The sequence below is a fragment of the Symphalangus syndactylus genome, chromosome 17 (genome assembly GCF_028878055.3).
Source record: "Symphalangus syndactylus isolate Jambi chromosome 17, NHGRI_mSymSyn1-v2.1_pri, whole genome shotgun sequence".
Classification (NCBI taxonomy): Eukaryota; Metazoa; Chordata; class Mammalia; order Primates; family Hylobatidae; genus Symphalangus; species Symphalangus syndactylus.
Genome location: NC_072439.2, coordinates 69,688,280 through 69,708,054, shown reverse-complemented (window position 1 = coordinate 69,708,054; position 19,775 = coordinate 69,688,280). Strand labels below are relative to the sequence as shown.

General features: G+C 39.5%; 1 protein-coding gene across 4 annotated transcripts in view; it reads left to right on the top strand.

Annotated features, from left to right (window-relative positions):
- Positions 1-2,151: 2,151 nt before the first annotated feature.
- GOLIM4 (golgi integral membrane protein 4) overlaps positions 2,152-19,775 on the top strand; it is an 81,370-nt gene continuing 63,746 nt past the window's right edge. For 3 of the 4 annotated variants that reach the window (XM_063621620.1, XM_063621618.1, XM_063621617.1), the window contains exon 1: positions 2,371-3,192. In XM_063621620.1, coding sequence (XP_063477690.1) covers positions 3,006-3,192 — 187 coding nt within the window. In that variant the 5' untranslated portion in view covers positions 2,371-3,005. Of the gene's footprint in view, positions 3,193-19,775 lie in introns of all 4 variants that reach the window. The other variant, XM_063621619.1, reaches the window with a different exon arrangement.

The window sequence follows — 19,775 nt, the reverse complement described above, 5'->3', positions numbered from 1 at the left end:
AGAACATCTTTGGAGTCTGGAATCAGATGCAAAGGAATCAGAGGTTTAAGATGAATCATACATTCAGGAAACATAAGAATTTTCCAAAGATTCTAAAATACATATTGTATAATATATGAGCAATAATTTTCCAACCTTCTATACAACATCTTTTTCTTTTGTGGCTAGGATAATTTTCTTTTCAAATATGGGGCAAGATTGTTGTCATAAACTTTTTTTATTTATTTATTTTGAGACAGAGTCTCGCCTCTGTCGCCCAGGCTGGAGTGCAGTGGTGTGATCTTGGCTCACTGCAACCTTTACCTCCCAGGCTCAAGGGATCCTCCCAACTCAGTTTCCCGAGTAGCTGGGACTATAGGTGCACGCCACCACGCCCAGCTACATTTTTATATTTTTTTTTTTTGTAGAGGAGGGGTTTTGCTATGTTGCCCAGGCTGGTCTCGAACTCCCAAACTTAGGCGATCTGTTCGCCTTAACCTCCCAAAAGTGCTGGGATTACAGGAGTGAGCCACCATGCCCAGCCTAAATTTGCACAGTGTTTTTGGAGGAAGAGTTTGTTTAACAAAGTACTCTGACAACAGTAAGGAATGTTTAGTTATGAGGAATTTTAAAGGGATTCCAGTAATTATCCATTCTTAATTTCTGAGAGTCAAACTGAAAAAGAGGAATTTAAAGTGGTAGATTTAATAACAAGGAAGATTATGTAGTATTTACACAACAAAACTCCCAAACTCCTTTAGATTGTTTTCTTTTACAATCAGATTCTCATGTTAATGGAGATACAATTTCTTACTGTAACTTGTTTAATAGAATGAGAACACTGTTTCTATTGAAGAAAAAGACATACAGCAGGGTTTGGATCTGGATTCTAATCTTGCTGAGTAACTAACTTTATGCAAGACCTAAAAGGTCCTAGAGCTATCACAGTCACTTTGATAAACTTTGGCTTCTTTACCAACATGAAAGTCTAACACCCTGGCTGTGGTCAGTGAGACAGTGTATCTGTACACGAAAGCATTTTGAATAGTATAATGCAAGTTATTATTTATTAAGGAAAAGCACATGCAAGACACACTTTATTTTCACAGTGGTATAAATGCCACAGGCTAGCATCTTTATAAATTCAGTTTATTTTATGGCTTTAGCAACCTATAATTTCAGAGTCCACCTAAAAAAACTTTTGCACCAGGAACTGTCTTTCTGTTGGCATTTAGCTAAAGAGATTTACCCCCATTTTGAGCACTCACCCCCATTAGCAATGGTAACGACTAAAGTCCAGTTAGAATATAAAAATTATGCAGTGTATCATAAATTACCCCACACTATTGAGACAGATAAAATTTACTTTTCTTAGAATTCAGGTCAACAGCAGAAACAAAAATTATCATTTGTGCATAACCTTAATTTTTCCCCTCAAGTACACAGAAAAAATAAATGCAGTATACATTTCTTCGAAGAGGTTTGTGGTTATTACCTTTCCTGTGCTGTACTAGTTTTTACATAGGGAACCTTTGTTGCTCTTTCAAATGTAATTTAGAAATGTAACTGATGTGTTTTGCCACCAATAAAACAAATATATATGACAAAATGAATGGATACTCACTTCAGTCTGTACGATTTGTTTTTAAATTATTCTATTTGCAGCTAGAGGAGAAATGTGAGATCATTTCTTTCCTCTCTGCCAATGGCAAGCCGATTTCCCCAGCCCACGTGGACAATTGAACATTAAGTCTAGCGTGTTTCAAGTCTCCCAACTCCTGCCGGGCCATCTGTGGGCACACAATCTAGGCTAGTACACTGGATGGGGTAAGGCAGTCGACATGGCATCTCTGGTTTGACTACCGGGATTGTGCTATGTAGCTATCCCATGTGTCTGCCGCATCTGTTTATTGGGCAGGGAAAGAAAGTGTACTCAGCAGAGTGCACACAGTTACTGCCATCCATTCTTTCGTCACACATACATTTTACTCCGCTCTCCACGTGCGTTCCGAGAACAGGATCACAAACACACACACTCAAATACACACACACACACACACACGTGTTCACCGAACCTCACCCAGACTCAGGCCCGGACAAGTCCCCCGCCCACCCAAAGCTCCCCGCCCCTCGCCCTTCCGCCTGCCTCTTCCTACCTTCTCCGACTCCACGTGGGCGCACCCCGGCGCCAGGCGGCCGCGCTGCCCACAGAGCCCCTAGCCGGCCCCGGCACTGGGAGGGAAGGCGCGGCCCTGGGGTCGGACAGACAAAGCGGGCATCCAATCGAGCCCGGCACTGCCTCCCCGAAGGGAGGGAGAGTCTGCTCGGACGGGCCCAATGAGCAAGGAGCCCGAGTGGGACTTCCTCCCGGAATCCCGTTGGCCAGAATAGCGGGGCCGTGGGTGACACGTAAGTTGGGCAGGAGGTGGCGGCGCGGCAGAGGCTGCAGCCGACCCGTCAGTGACACCGCTCTGCCGTCCCCAAAACCAGCCGAGGCAGCTGGCCCCCACCCTTCCACCCATTGGGCGGGCCGCACGGGGGCGCGGCCCGGAGTCCTAGTCCCTTTGTTGGACGCGCACCCCCTCCCTTAGGTGGCAACAAAGTCGTGCAGTGGGAGCCGCCGCGAGGGGGCGGGGAGTGGCCAGGGCGGGACTCCAAGAACTGCCCGGGGGCAGCGGGGCCAAAAAGTGGGAAGAAAGAAAAAAGGCAGGAGGCATCTGGGGACAGGCGCGAGGGCAGCCGGCTCTGAAGTATGCTGAGGGCCCTCTCCCGGCCCCGGGCATTCGCAGAGAACGAGCCTCGCAGAAGTTTGGCTGCAGCTGCCCGGGCGGCGTCGATGGCTGCGCGCCCCGCGACGCGCGGGGGCTGAGCGGGCGCCACTTCCCCTCCGGGCCGGCTTTTGTGTCTGGCATCTCCTCCTCATGCTGCGTCTGGCCACCTCCTGCGGCGGCCGCTGCTGAGACGCTCGCTCGGACCAAGAGGAGGAGACGGCGGGGGCGGCCGCGGCTTTGGGTCCAGGCGGGACTATGGGAAACGGGATGTGCTCCCGAAAGCAGAAGCGGATTTTCCAGACGCTGCTGCTGCTGACCGTGGTGTTTGGCTTTCTCTACGGCGCGATGCTCTACTACGAGCTGCAGACGCAGCTGCGGAAAGCCGAGGCAGTGGCGCTCAAGTACCAGCAGCACCAGGAGTCCCTTTCCGCCCAGTTACAAGGTACGGCTAACGGGACGCGCGCAGCCGGTGGCCAACTTTGCCCCGCGCCTCCACCCGGGCAGGAAAAGTGGCTTTGGTGAGCTATTGGCACTGTGGTTGCCACCTCTGACCTTCAGGGACGTCAGAGGTGAGCGTTTCAGGACTGCCGGCCCCAGAGTGTCAGGGGAGATGACATTCTCATCCTCCCGCTTCTTCCTCCCAGCGGTTAGGTTTAGAACTTGGTAGCACCAGCCCATCGTCCCACTGGGCGTTTGGTGAGCGGGTGCACGGAGAATCCTTTACCCGAGCGCTTGTCAAAGGCCCAGCTGCAATCGGGGTAGGGAAACTAGTAGCCCTCCGCCGCTTCTGCCAGCCCTGCTCTAAGGAGCATTGTTCCGTGGATTCTAGGTATTTGCTTTCTTGTTGACTTTGTCAGTTGCTTAAAAAATGAAGAGTTTGGCAGAGATTTCTCAAACTGTGCTGTTTTTCAAGGGAAAATTAAGCCATGACCCAGCAGCTTAATTAAAGCCATGGTCCAGTCGAATGGAAGGAACCTAGATCTGGCCCTGCTAGTTTCTTAGTTCTTATTCTTTTAATTTAATAGGATGTCTTTAGAGAAGCTGGATGTGTGGGAAAAGTCCACACTACATACCATTCACCATCCTGCAGTAGTTTATTTCTTTCAAAAAAGGTTTACTTGTCTTCCTAAGTAGCTTTTACTTCATCACAGAGCTGCATGTATGTATTTTACAGTTAGCTTCGGGAAGTCAAAGAGGAGAAACACAGGTTTTCACTTTGCCACGCACAGCAAACCCAACTTGGACAAGACCTGTAGAAGAACTTAAAGTTTGTATCCTTCTATTTTAGAATCTAATTTAATGTAATTTTCACAAACATAATTTACTTTTAATGTAAATTCAGAAACATTACCTCAAAGTCAGCACCATGTCGTCTTGTTAAGGACGTATCCTATACATATTTTTTTTTTTTGCAAGCTTTTACTTGTGGTTAGTTTTCAATACTTATGCAGCTTTCTCCCCAACCAAAAAATAATAATAAATAGCTGTTAAGTAGCGAAATGTTGGCAGCCTTTGCTGATGATGCAAGTATAGCTTATTTAATATTGCTAGGAAGATAGATGCAAGCTAGAGGGATGTTTCTGTGTATGTGTGTGCAGATATAAAACAGATGCCTCTTCTTTGCTTCAGTTATTCTGAGTGTTTTCTAGTAAAAAATTTAAGATGAGAGAAAATGATACACATCTGATTGCTTGGACTTAACTTGCTCTTCCCAACTTAGAAGAAAGAAAACTATTTTTAGCTTACTGACGCTGCATAGCCACAGGCATTGAAAATATATGGCTGGGCTTGGCTCAAAAGTAAAACCCGTTTTGATACACTCTTAGGTTCAAAAAATTTTCTTTAAACTCATTGAAATTTACCCATGAGTTATTGTTGGTATGAAAATATGGATATTTGTTTACTTATTTATTTAGAGATATCAGTAGCTTCCCTGTGAATTTCCATGGAGTTAGACCAAGGGAAAAATTTACTATCTAATAGTACAACAGGACTAGATGTTCATAAACATGGCTGGAAGGGGCATGTATGGTGGATTATATGAGGTTGTGTGTGTCTTGGTCTCTTAGGAGTCTCATGAGGGCAAAGGCTGTCGTTTTCACCATTACCTCCTCAGCACCACACTGTGCCTGACACTCATTAGGGGAATCAGTGCATGTTTATTCAAACAACAAACAAAAATTATTCTGAACTGTGGCAAGTAAGTTCATCCCAGGCACTTTTGTCTTTCTGAGACTTCGCTTCTGTGTCTTTGCTTTTTGAAAGCCAAATAAAACAACAAGAAAATATTTTGTTCAAGTAGCTCCTTTGCTTCAATGGCCTATGATGGACATTGTTGACTGAGGCCCTGATTTCTGAATAATGGCCTTTATTTGCAGTATTTCATTTTGAAATTTTAGAAATTTCTTTTCTAATTTGCCTTTTTTTGGTGGTGGTGGTAGTGGGGAAGAGAGGTGGTAAATGGTAATACAGGATCATTAAAATGTACAACTTTTGTTTTGCAGCAGATGGAAATGTTCTACCTAATTTTAATAAGTGGCTTCAAAGTCCATTTCTTAATTTATTGTTTTGTCATTCCCTCTTTAATTATGGTGCTACAAAACTTGCAGTATGATTGTGCATGAAGAATTATTTCACAAGCAGGCTAAAGTTTTTGTTTGTTTTTTGTGGATTCACTTTTGACTTCTGTAGCATTTATTTTGGATTTCCCATGTATAAGCCATTTAATGAACGTTTTCTGATGGTATGCACCTTTTACTTCCCTTTTCCAAGACAAATGACATTTTACTCAACAGCACTGTGTGCCACCTGCATAGATGGGCTTTTAGGACATCAGGCTTTCCAGTCTTAATACTTGTTTAGTTAGATGGGATTGCTTGACCTGGCTTGGATTAAGATCAGAATTAATTACTTTAAAAAGAGTGGTCTTTTAAAAAATGACTCTTGAAAAAATTTCAGTAGTTTGGACCTATAACCTGATGATTTGCATTTGTTAAGTGAGCATATTTAGGTCACCTTCAGTTTAAGAATAGATTATACTCTTTAGATTCCTTTGAAAGTGGGTTACTTGTAACCCCAAGTTACAAGTTTTATTGTAGAAGAGCCCCATAACTAGAATATTGCGGGGATGGCATGCAGAAAGGTCAGAGACTAGGCAAACCCCTTCCACTATAAAAATATCTATGTCTGCCTGTTTATCTATCCCTCTTAGCAATCAGTCATCTATTTATCTCCCATACTGGTACCTTAATTATACTGAGGAGTGGGGTAGAGGTCACATACTGGTGGCAAAGGTAATAATCTTTGGCCAGCACAGTGTTTATATAACCTTTAAATTTTTTAAACTGCTTTCAAGTGAGCCATGCTCCATTGTCTGTATCTATAGGCAGTGTTTCTCAGCCTAGACTGCCCATTAGTATCACCTGGTGGCTCCCAGGCCAATTAAATAACAGTCTAGCGGAGGTGGAACCCAGGCTTCAGTAGTCTTTAAAGCTCCCCTGGTGATTCCTGTGTGCAGCCAAGGTTGAGAGCCACACCTCTGCAATCTTAAAACTGAGCCTTTCTGTGCATTTACTTTACTTGTTTGGCCCCAGAGACACTTGAATTTTTTATCTGTGATTAAAAGCAGACTGGTTTCTAGCCTGTAATTCAAATTCTAGTTCTACAACCTTTTGTGTGAACCTCGACGTTTTTCTTATTTATAAAATAGAGATTAGAATAACCTATTTTATAGAGGTATTGTGAGGATTAATGAAGATGATAGACTGTAGCGCTCTTAGCACATACTTGGCATATAGTAGGTACTGCTCTTTAAAAGTTAGCTGTTATCAGAATCCCTCTTTGAGGTAAGCTCTTTTATCCCTTTTTCTCTTGCCAGGTTTGTCATGGGTAAAAATTTTGAAATTGGCAGAATTTGTTTATGTAGCTAACCACCTCCTTTTGTTGTACCTTAAATGAACATCAAGAAATATGCAAACATCCACTGTACTTTACTCAGAAGAAAGGACCTTCCTTGACAATTTAAACTTGGACTATAGTTACTGATTAACTCTGTTCTGGATCATATCAGATTAGGAGAGGGTGTGACTGCTAAGGTAATAATTATGTGCTGTAAGATCTGGGAGAGAGATATAACTATTTAAATTTTTATAAAAGGCATTTAGCATAGAGGCAAAGAGCCCGACATTCCTAAAACACAGTATTGCAATGCTTTTGGACTTCCAGGGATAAGGAGAAACCATCAATAAAAAGTTTATGTGAGGTTTATATGTTCCTATTCCAGATGAATATGTTAAAACTATTTAAAATTTTTTAAAAAGTTCACAAATGTGACCCGTAGAAGTGCAGAGTTACAAGTGTGGATTTCTCACATGCGTATATTGAGTTGTGGTGAAGTCTGGGCTTTCAGTGCACCCAAAGAATGGACATGTTTACCCCGCAGGAAAATTTCCAACTCTCAGCCCCCTGCTAGCCTCCCACCTTTTGTAGTCTCCACTTCCACTCTCTATGTCCATGTGTGCCCATTGTATAGCTCCCACTTGTAAATGAGAACGTGCTGTCTTCGACTTTTCTTTTTCTGAGTTATTTCCCTTAGGATAATGGCCTCCAGGTCCATCCATGTTGCTGCGAAAGACATGATTTCATTCCTTGTTACGGCTGAGTAGTATTCCATGGTGTATATATACCACATTTTCTTTACAAGTTCCCTGTTGATGGATGCTTAGGTTGATTCCATATCTTTGCTATTGTGAACAGTGCTGCAATAAACATACAAGTGCAGGCATCTTTTTTATATAATTAATTTATTTCCCTTTGGGTATATACCTAGTATTGGGATTGCTGGAGTGAATGGTAGCTCTATTTTTAGTTATTTGAGAAATCCTGATGCTGTTTTCCAGAAAGGTTGTACTAATTTACATTCCTACCAACAGTGTATAAGCATTCCTGTTTCTTTGCATGTTTGCCAACATTTGTTGTTTTTTGACTTTTTAATAAAAGCCATTCTGACTAGTGTAAAATGGTATCTCACTGTGATTTTAATTTGCGTTTCTCTCATGCTTAGTGATGGTGAGCATTGTTTCCTATGTTTGTTGTCTTCTTGTCTAGCTTCCTGTTAAAAATGTCTTTTCATGTCCTCTGCCCAGTTTTTAATTTTTTTTTTTTTCTTGTCAAGCTGCTTGAGTTCCTTGTAGATTCTGGGTATTAGCCCTTTGTCAGATGCATACTTTGCAGATATTTTTTCCTGTTTTGCAGGCTGTCTGTTTACTCTGTTGTTTCTTTCCATGTGCAGACATTTGTTATTTAAGTTAAGTGTTTTTTCCACTGGGCTCCTCTAACACTTAGGATGGCCCACTGGCCTAAGCATGAATACATCTTGTCATTGGTTACTTCTTGTTTTCAACCTTCCCTAAATCTACTTTTAGAAAGGAAATGTTGGCCAAGCACCTTGTCTCTCGCCTGTAATCCCAGCACTTTGGGAGGCTGAGGCGGGTGGGTCACTTGAGGTCAGGAGTTTGAGACCAGCCTGGCCAACATGGCTAAACCTCATCTCTACTAAAAATACAAAAATTAGCCAGGTGTGGTGGCACATGCTTATAATCCCAGCTATTTAGGAGGCTGAGGCATGAGAATTGCTTGAACCTGGGAGACAGAGGTTGCAGTGAGCCCAGTCACCCCGCTGCATTCCAGCCTGGGCAACAGAGCAAGACTCTGTCTCAAAAAAAAAAAAAAAAAAAAGAGAAACATCTTCAGCACAGAACCAGGCTTTTTTTATTCCTTCATCTCCAGCATCTGGTACCTGGCATATAGTAGGTGCTCAATAAATAGTTTATACCTATGTAGTACTTTTTCTTGGCCTATTAATGTGCATATATATGGTGGTATTGTGGGCAGTGAGGTATAGTGGATACAGGCTGAGGCGTCAGAGTACTTGGATTTGATTTCCTGCTATCTTATTTTACTAGCTGTGTGGTCATGGGCAAGTTATTTAAACTTTCTGTGACTCAGACTATTCATATGTAATAATCAGGATAATAGTGCTTACAAAAGATTATCATGAGGATCAATAGTGTTAGCTGATGTGCAGTGCTTAGAAGCGTGTAGCTTGCATTTTGGATGATTGAGGAAACATATATACAACAGAGTGGTTCATAGACCTCAGCAATTTAGACCACAAGTGTGGGAAATGTGTGGTAGGTGTACTAATTTTCAAGTGCAACGTTAGAACTTATAACATGAACTAGACATTGTCTATTAAATGGACATCTTCACTGAAGTACAACTTAGAGTTAAATGAAGAGACTATCATTTTTTGCTTGATTCTGTACCATTTAGAATATGGAACAAAAATACTCTCAAGTTCAGTAATTTTTATTTGTATGTAAATTCCTTCCCTGAATAAAAGATAAAAGCTTCCAAATACCTTTTGAAGCTCTGATTCAGTGAAGCATTCTTTTGAATATGTATGATTTGTACATAATCTATAATCGATTTCACACATTGTGCCCACCTTAGTCATCCCTGTAATATGTAACATGCCAACTCTAATGAGAGTACTGGTGTCCAGGTAAATAGTTTGTTGCTGTGTAAGAGAATTACTTGTTATCTGGGAGCCTTTAGTTTAAGTTCCAAGTAGATTGGAAGCCTTGCCTTGATTTCTTTTTATTCTTTCTTATCTTAGGAAGGACAGTTTCCAAAAGGGCTGGGGTACAATACCACATTACCATGGCTGAAGGAATAAGTGAATTGGAGTTGGGGAAATGAATACTGACTAAATATGGTGTGAATCAAAAAGCAAAGGATTGGAGAGAAACCAGAAGAGGGCAGGGAGAGAAAAGGGGACACATATCACTGGTGACTTTTCAAAGTACTGAGGAAGAGTTTTGTTCGCACCTTTATGCCCTAGAAGAAAAGCAGCAGGAAATGGTGATGGGAGAGCTGGTTGGGGCATCAGATGTGGTTTCATTGCAACTCAGGCATTTGCCAGCAGGGTGACCTTGAGCAGGCAAATAACCTCTGAACTTCAGCCTCTTCGTATTTGAATTTGGGATAACAATGTCTAACTTGCAAACTTGTATGGATTAGAAATCGTGCATCTAAAGTGACTAGTATGAGTCCTGGAGAATATTACTACTACCATTTATTAGGTGACTAGAACTACTGTTGCTGAATTAACATTGGGCTTCTTTTTATTTTGCCCAGCCTTTACTACATCTAGTAGGTAAGAGTGTTATTAGTGCTGGCCTAAAAGTGGCTCCTTTCACTATGTGCCCTACTTGGCTGAAACTTTTTGATTAAGATATTCTCACTCTGTCTTTTCTACCCTTTTGAGCCATTTTTGGGGCAGAAAAAACCTGAAAATGCTTTACATGATAGCAACTAAAAGTTGTTGTTTTTCATTTTGACAGCCAAGGGTTCTTCTTTTATCATTAAGGACAAAGTGGTTTTGCTACTTTTGCCAGTAGATGGTTTATGGGTTTTATAGCTTTGTTTTGAAGTGAAAGTTATATATCATATAGCTTTATTATAAAAGAAAAATGATAAACTATATTTTCTTTTTAGCCACTGTTCTTTAGAGTGAATTTTAGTAGAATTTTGAAAACTTACTTGAGGAAGTTAAATTATTTTTAATCCATAACATTTATTGAGTACCTACCATGTTCAGGTTCAATGCTAAGCTTATTACATGCATTATGTCATTTAACTGTGACACTAGCACTTTAATCTGAATGAGCAATATGAAGCCTAGAGAGGTTAATTAACTTGCCAGTGTCAAGATCTAGCCTAATGAAACTAAGCTTAGAACCCTAATGTAACTTTTTCCATGGTGCATCATTGCCCTCAAAATTATTTTAGTGTCTCTCATGACAGTATTAATGGTTTTAAGAAAGTAGGTTAGGTGGGTCATATGGGGATTCATGATACAATTTAGAATCAGAAATAACAGGTGTACTATTTGATGCAGCATTTCCAGGGTACAAGAAATTTGCTGCTGGTATGAAAGATGATTTTGGTTGATACTGGAGTTGATTTTATGTGGCATGTAGATGTTGCCTGAAATAACAGTGAATCACATAATGAAAAACTTATTTCCTTTCAGTGCTTTCCTGACAAGTAATGGAGAAATTCTCAGTTTGATGCTAGAATCTCTCTCCTAGAGAGTTGCTTCTCTGTTTTCCCAAAGAGAATAGACGTTAGGCAGCCAACAACTTGATAGCTAGAATTTAATAATTGTTTTGTTGTATTATTGTATTTAATTTTAAAATTAAATCTATTACCAATCATTAATGCTATGTAAATCAGATTTTTCATTTATAAAGTAGTGGCGTTAAAGTTTCCTGTTTAAAGTTTATTTTAAGGAAAAATAAACTTATTTAAGTGAATATTTGGTAAATTCAAAAAAGACTGTACAGGTTTTGCATGAGTAAGGTAAGAACTCGCCTGAGGGGTGCCTGCATGTCTGAAGTTTAGGAATGCATTGACTGATCAACTTGGATACAGACACTGAATTTTACAGTTAGTTAACTGAATTCTAAGGTGGATAAGTCACTTACCAGGTGGCTTAAGCTAAGCTGAGAGCCCACATATTCTGACTCCCAGTACAAGATAATACCCCTTCACTGCCCTGTGCTGTCTCTGTAGACTAGGACCCTCTTCTCTGTGAGAAGAAATGGGCATTGCTATTTTTAAACAATGCTGTGTATTTCTGAATGGTATATTTGTGTTCTTTGTTTTTATTGGCCCATGAGTGCATATGCAGAAGACATGTCAGTCATTGTCCTTCACTGATAAGCTTTACTAAATAGGCTCATAGCCTAGAGGGACATGGGCATGAAATAAATTGCTCTCTATAGCTGTATGACATTTTAAAATATACTGCTTTAATTATTTTTCATATATAAAATGTCACAATATGATAGTGAATAGAAAATCAAGATGTGCTGTCATTCTGAAGGATAGGCATTATACAACATTGGAATGATATTATTTGCTTTTCTTTGGGAGTGAATGAATTTAAAAAAATTATAATCATTTTAGGAGGGTCAAACGTTTCATTTTCCAGTTCATATCTCATTTAAAATGCCTCCTTTAATTGGAATCTTTGTTACAAACAGAAAAAATCATCTGCAAATCAAGATATTTAGGACAGCTTTAATGTTGCTTATGTGTTCTCTTGATGATAGCTATGATGCTCTCAAATATTATAAACAGATTAAAATTTGGCAGTTGATAATTGGTTAATTTGGTTTAGAGAAGTTTATCAGGTTTTATATTAGTGAGATTTATTAATAAATAATATATTATAAATCTATGATGCTTGCCCTTCTGCATCAGTAGCTCAATCTTTTAACAGACAGAAAATGTTTTAAAGTATTTTATATTTTATTTAGAGGTTTGGATGCTATAAAACAAGTTAAATTGTATTGATGTCAAACATCACTTTTATTAAAATATGAAAAATATTTTTTTTACTGTATAGGCGGTCATCACCTCAAAATTTAGACGTCATCCAAATTTGGTCCAGGTGTGGGTGAGGCCCCTTAGGTATCCATACAATCTTTAACTATAATTCTTCAAGTATGCTTCCTCTTTATCTGTAGATCTGTGAAACCAGAGTCAAATTACCTGCCCTCAACACAGCCATACAGTGGTAGGACAGGTGTAAAATACCTGGATATTCCTGTTAAAAAAATGCAGAAATGTGAGAAAAATAGGAGTTACCTGTCCCTAGGAATTTTGAAGTCTGTTAAGGCAAGTGCTCTTGTAGTAGGTCTCAAAGCCTGGGAATAGTTCTCTATGGCTCTTGACTGTACCGTTTGGTTTCTTGGCTCCACTCTGAGTCATCTTTCCTTTTTCGTGAAAGGTGGCATATGTTTGCAGCTGAGTGGTTTTCTCAGCCTGCTTCCTACCGGTAGAATTTTAAGGACCTGTGGCCTTTTTAAATTTAGTACTGCTTCTACCTCTTTTGGTCCAAATAGGCAGTGGTTCTGCTGATACAATCTTCTCAAAAAGTTTATGGGTCTCCTGTGAAACTTCTTTGAATTTTCTCCATTAGACAAAAGCCACATTCATGTATCTCCTGGAGATGTCTTCTGTACTTTGGGCTTGTGCCAAGATCGGGGAGAGACATTGCATGCCCTTAAATTTCCCAAAGGCTCATTATGAGGATCTGAGGAACCCTTAGGAGGTCCTGTCATCTGATGAAATGGTACTCTGAGATATCACTTTTGATCTTTCCAAGATTTTAACAAACCGATTTTATAGGACACCCTCCGCTTTTGTATTTAGACCATGTTTTTCTGGTAGAGTCCTGGAATTGATCTTTTCTTAAAAGCTGTTTCTTAATTTCAACATTATTTGCTGTCTAGAGAAGCTAAGAATTTTCATAACACTCAAGTCCTGCCTCCTTTTTGTTTAGCAGTCCTTCCCCCAATGTATCTCTTTTTTCTCATAGTTTACCATAAGACAGTAAGAAGAAACCAGGTGACATCTTCAGCACTTTGCTGGTAAATGTCCTTAACTGGCTAACTCAGTTCATCTGGCACATTTTATTTTTTTTAATTCCTATATAACTATAAGTGACTGTTAGTCACGTTAACTACACTTAAGTATGGGTGTTGCTAAACTTTAGCCACTACATAATTTTTAGTTTCCATAAACATTTTCTCACTTTCATTTAAGCCCTTCCGTCAGCCTTCTTAAATTCCAAAATTCTATGTACAGTGTGTTCGAGGCACATTCTCATTAACACTTTTATTAAGGTCCACTGCACAGTTCCAAAGCCACTCCCACCTTTAGATTTTTATGACAGCACCCCACTTCAAAATCTGTATCAGTTATCTTGTTGCATAGCAAATTATCTCAAAACTTAACTGTCGTAGAACAATGAACATTATCTCACAACTTCTGTGGGAAAGGAATCTGGGCTTAACTGGGTGACTCTGCCATGGTCACTCACAAGGTTGCAGTCAAGCTGTTGATCAGTGTTTAGTCACTTCAAAACTTGATTGGGATTAAAGGATCTGCTTCAAAATTCACTCAGGTGGTTGTTGATAGGCCTTAGAAAATCCATTTCCAATCACTCTCATCTGGGGCCTGCCACAGGAATATGTCACAATATCATAACTGGTTACCCCCAGGGTAAGTGTATTAGTCTGTTCTCACATTGCTAGAAAGAACTACCTGAGACTGGGTAGTTTATATAGAAAAGAGGCTTAATTGACTCACAATTGCACAGGCTGTGTAGGAAGCGTGGCTGGGAGACCTCAGGAAACTTACAATCATGGTGGAGGGCAAAGGGGAAGCAAGCATGTCTTACTCTGATGGAGCAGGAGAGAGAGGGTGAAGGGGGAGGTGCCATACACCTTTAAACTATCAGTTCTTGTGAGAACTCAGTCACTATCATGAGAACAGCAAGCGGGAAATCCACCCCGATGATCCAGTCACCTCCCACCAGGCCCCTGCCCCAACATTGGGAATTACAACTCAGAGCTAAACCATATCAGCAAGAGATCCAAGAGATTGATAAACAGTGTAAGCACTGAAGATAAAAGTGAAGGTGTTTTAATAACCTAATCTTGGAAGTGGTATCCCATCACTTCTGCCATATTATCTTCATTAGAATTGAATCTCTATGTTCGGCACATGCCGAATTCAGCACAAGGGAAGGGCTTAGTGAGGTTGTGAATTACAGAAAGTGGAGATCATTGGGGGCAGCCTTCGTAGCGGCCTACCATAAAGTGAGTATAGTTCTTTGAATATTATTATTGTCATTGTTCGCAACATCATTATTCCCAAAGTTGTCATAAGCTAACATTCATTGAGCACTTGCTGGGTACCAACCACTGTTCTAAATCATTTTCTTGGATTATCTGACTCAATACTTTTGTAAAAATGTTTTACTACATTCTAAAATGTGACTTACCATTAAACTGGAAATATATTAGCAAGAAGTGGCATTTAAAATTATGGCTTCACAGGGAAATTACCTGGTGTTTAAACCGTTTGAACCTGGGAAAAAATTAAAAATCCACGTGACTCTCTGAAGTATAAACCCAGTCGGTAGTTCATTAAGTAAAATACCCAAGTGGAAGGCATCATGTCCTTGGGGAGTTTCAAAACCCATTGATAATATGCAAACTGTTTCTTTGGCAAGTAGATAGGAATGCACTGCAGTGTGTTCTTTTGACTTTATAGACTGCAGTCCTTGGTGAACTTTTCTTTTATTTGATAGGAGATTTTTTTTGATACTTTTACTGGTCTTAGCAAGATATTTTTGATTTAAAGAAAGCATTAATTGTAACTGGTAATTTCAACTTGTTCATTCACTCCTACTTGGAAAGTCATTTCAAAATTGCAATATATGAGTATTCTTTTGTGATATTAATAAAGTCAAAAGTAGAATATAAGAATATGCTATGAAAAGGTCATTAAGTGTGTTCTGAACAGTTATAATCCCACGTTCATAGTATGTCTTTATTCACCTAAACATAGTTTAGTTATTACAAATACATGAGAAAAATATTCTTTTTATTTGACTTCCATTGTACTTTCCAAAACATATTTCTGTAAGAGATTGGATCGGGAAGTGGATAGATTATATTTTGTCAAAATGTGTTTGAGGCTGTATTTCATTCAAGAATTAAAGATTGTTCTGCTCTTGTCAGTGAGAAGTCATTGTTGAATTTCTGTAGAACCAGTGTTTCTCTTCCTTTCCTATTGCTGTGTGTATGGGTGCCAGGTTTCTGCCATGATATTCACTGGCATTCTAAGTTGCTGTGAACTCCTGCTCTTGGTGGTATTCATATCGACACCGTCACCCTCTCTGTAACATGTATTCTCTTCTCTATTCTCTTTGCCAAAACCAAAATGAGGAAAATTCCCTGCATGTTCTATAATGTATTGATAATGTGCCGTGTCGTTCTTAGAGAGACTTACATATTGTTTTTTCTGTCGTATCTTTTGCACTGAGTTCGAGCAGGGTCCATGTGGACTGAGCCTAGAGTATGCTCCCTTATGCTGAAACTGTCCAAGGAAGCAGAAGCTACTAGTTACCTAGAATGGTGGTATTTGTGAGTACATATGTGGCCCTTTATAGAGAGACTCTAAGACATCTTCATCTAAGGGTCTCACAGTAACAATATTTTGAGTAGGGGCTGAGCTTTAAAGAAAGTCGGCTTCGTCTTTACTGTTGGCTTCCAGCTGTTCTTAGAACTGCCTCCTATCCAGCACCAGCTCATTGCCTAAGACCACACCGAATGTTTTTCCTGTGATTCTGTCTTCCTTAAGGGTGGCATTTTCAATTTGGGATCCTTGGGGTGGGGGTTGGGGGGGGTTCATGAACGTCCTGAAAATGTATGTCAATTTTGTATATGTGTCTTTTTCCAAGACAGAAGCCATAGCGTTAATCAGTTCCTCAAAGCATCAGTGACCTGAAAAAGGTTAAGAACCACTGCTTTAGGGCAAATTCCTCCTGAGGTCTTTTCAAGTCCATCTTGGAATTTGACCTCCCTTAGTCCCACTCCATGAACCCCCTCTGGACATGACTGTAAGTGGCAGAGTTTGTAATGGAGTAGTCAGTGTGTTTGCTGCTGTTCCCCTTAAGCCCTGACCATTAACCCCTCCCATCCCCAAATTAAAGAATAATTCTGATTGGACACTTAAATGGCTTTTAATAAATTGCATTCCTAGAATCCATTAGTAATTTCTTAGTAAAATAAAAAGGTCTTGCAATTACATGAGAAATGTGTACTTTCTGAATTGTCTTGTATTCATGATATTATTTGATCCTGAAAACAACCCTATGTTACAGAGTAAAGCAATATACTGTGTTATTACCATTTTAAATTTAAGGAAACAGAAGTCACACAGCAAGACAGTGACACATGTGGGATTAATGCTCAGTTTACTTGAATCTTAACTCCGGGCTCTTACTCACACAATCCTCAGTTTCCAAGGCTTCCTTACCCTGGAGCTAAACATAGGTTTAACAGGACTTACAAAACTGAGTTTCTGACTTTGCCACCTCTGAGGGCACTCTACCTTTTTTTAGATTCTGCCAAACAGCTAAGAATATTCCCAGTCCATCTGCTACCCCTTACCCGCTTCCCAACCCTGCCTACTATGTCCATGGAAGATGCTGATGGCTGCTCATGCTACTAATTTCTGCTTCACCTCTGCAGCTTTCCACTGTCAGTCTCAATATGCTGGAGGATCCAGGCAGGCTCCGTAAGGATTGGGTCCCAGGGTAACAAGGGCAGTAGTCACTGGGGAGAATTCAGCTTCACTACCCTTTCTTTATGTTAATATCTCTGGCACATTGTTCTTGATCCAGAATTAGGGGATTGGGCTGTCCCTTCCCTTAGTATAATTTCTTTTCAGACTCGTCTGCATTCTGGGGTGTAAATAGGACTTCATCTCATGCTGGAATCCTGCTAACATTCACCACAGGCTGCTACCTGGTAGCATCTTTAGCTTGTCTTCTTGACTTCACAGTGGGGTGGTTTGATGCTCACCACTCAACTGAGTCTCCAGCTGTGTGTTTTAGATTCCAGGTGTCAAAGTCAAATCACTTCTATAAATAAATCAGAGATTGGTAAAAGCAGGAAAGAAAGTTCTTAGAGCCCAGGTTGCACATACCAGCATATGGGTATGTTTTGGTTTAGCCCACGCAGTGCTTTGAAAAAGTTCACAGTAGTTTACGTATGGAAAAAGAAAAATATTTTATATAAACATCTAGATTTCCAGCATTGTGGGAAAAGTCCTTTTGCAACACTGGACCTGCATTTCTGTGTCAGGTGAATGACTTGCTGCCTATTTGGAATGGGGCGTGTGGGCTTCAGTTGGCCAAAACTCCCACTGCCATTGATTTGGTCATTTATATTAATGGCCTGGCCTATATAAGCACCTAAGTTTGAAATTCTTTATCTTGACTAACATTTTTAGTTTATCAATGAAGAAAGTAAGCCTCAAAGAGATGGAATAACTTGACAACTGTGCTATCTAATACGGTGGCCACTAGGGTCCTGTATAGAAATGTGACTCCTAGTGTGACTGAGGAGCTGAATCTTTTTTTTTTCTTCTATGTATGTCATTTTCTTTCTTTTTTTTCTTTATTATTATTATTATTATACTTTAAGTTTTCGGGTACATGTGCACAATGTGCAGGTTTGTTACATATGTATACATGTGCCATGTTGGTGTGCTGCACCCATTAACTTGTCATTTAGCATTAGGTATATCTCCTAATGCTGTCCCTCCCCCCTCCCCCCACCCCACAACAGTCTCTGGAGTGTGATGTTCCCCTTCCTGTGTCCATGTGTTCTCATTGTTCAATTCCCACCTATCAGTGAGAACATGCGGTGTTTGGTTTTTTATCCTTGCGATAGTTTACTGAGAGTGATGGTTTCCAGTTTCATCCATGTCCCTACAAAGGACATGAACTCATCATTTTTTATGGCTGCATAGTATTCCATGGTGTATATGTGCCACATGTTCTTAATCCAGTCTATCGTTGTTGGACATTTGGGTTGGTTCCAAGTCTTTGCTATTGTGAATAGTGCCACAATAAACATACATGTGCATGTGCCTTTATAGCAGCATGGTTTATATTCCTTTGGGTATATACCCAGTAATGGGATGGCTGGGTCGAATGGTATTTCTAGTTCTAGATCCCTGAGGAATCGCCACACTGACTTCCACAATGGTTGAACTAGTTTACAGTCCCACCAACAGTGTAAAAGTGTTCCTATTTCTCCACATCCTCTCCAGCACCTGTTGTTTCCTGACTTTTTAATGATCGCCATTCTAACTGGTGTGAGATGATATCTCATTGTGGTTTTGATTTGCATTTTTATTTAATTTTCATTAATTTAAATATCAATTTTAAAACTATAGCAATATGAAATACTTTTCTGTTAAACACAACTCTCATTTTAATTGTGTTGTGTCTTACAAGATATTATTGATATATTACGGTGCACATTTACTTTCTACTTTTTAAAATGGGGCTACCAGATATTTAAGAGTTACAGACATTTCAGAGTGTATTTCTGTTGGACAGCAGTGACCTGACAGAAATCTCCCAGCTTGTTAATGGCAGGTCTGGAATTTGTCAGAAGATCTCCGCAGCTCTAATCATATTTTTTTCTCCATTATTAAAATGTTACCCAACTGTTCTTCTAATTCTTGAAATTTTTCTTATTATATACTTCCATAGGAATTGGTTTTTCCTCATTTTTACGTAGCACATGACAGAAAAGAGATTTTATGTAAAGGAAAATTTAGCATCATGTATTAGCAACAATAATACAAAGATAATTTTAGAGATTAATTTTAAACTTAATATTCATGACAAAGACTTTTTTTTACTTTAAGTGACTGACAATTTTCTCTGAAATATTCATTTAAGAAAACAGTTTCAGCATGTTCAAAATGACATTGTGTTTGATTTTGGAACAGGTATATATTAAAATATAGTGTAAAATTAATGATATATTTTATTGTAGTTTTAAAACTAGACAGAAATTACTATTACATTTAATATATTGAGTTCTTATATTTTATACCTAAGAAAACTTTCCCTTTTATAAATTTTGTATTTTTAGTTATCTAAATGATAAGATAAAAAGATTAAAACCCTTAACAAAGTATTGGGCATGTGTATAGCCCAACCAAATATAACAATTTAGATAAAATAAAATTGTTTTTGACATTTTACTTATTCAACTTTGAATTGTAACTTACATACATAAAAGTGCACAAATTATAAGCAAACAGCTTGATGAGACTTCACAAACACAACTGTATAACCAGCAATGAGATCAAAACACATGGCAAGACCAGCACCCCAGAAGCTCTCTTGCACTCATCTCATTCAAAAATTGTCTTCCAACCTCGAAGAATAAGCACCATGGATTAGTTTCACCTGTTTTTGTACTTTGTGTAAATAAAACCAAACAATATATACTCTTGTGTCTGGCTTCTTTTGCTTAACATTGTGAGATCCATGCAGACTGTTACATGTAG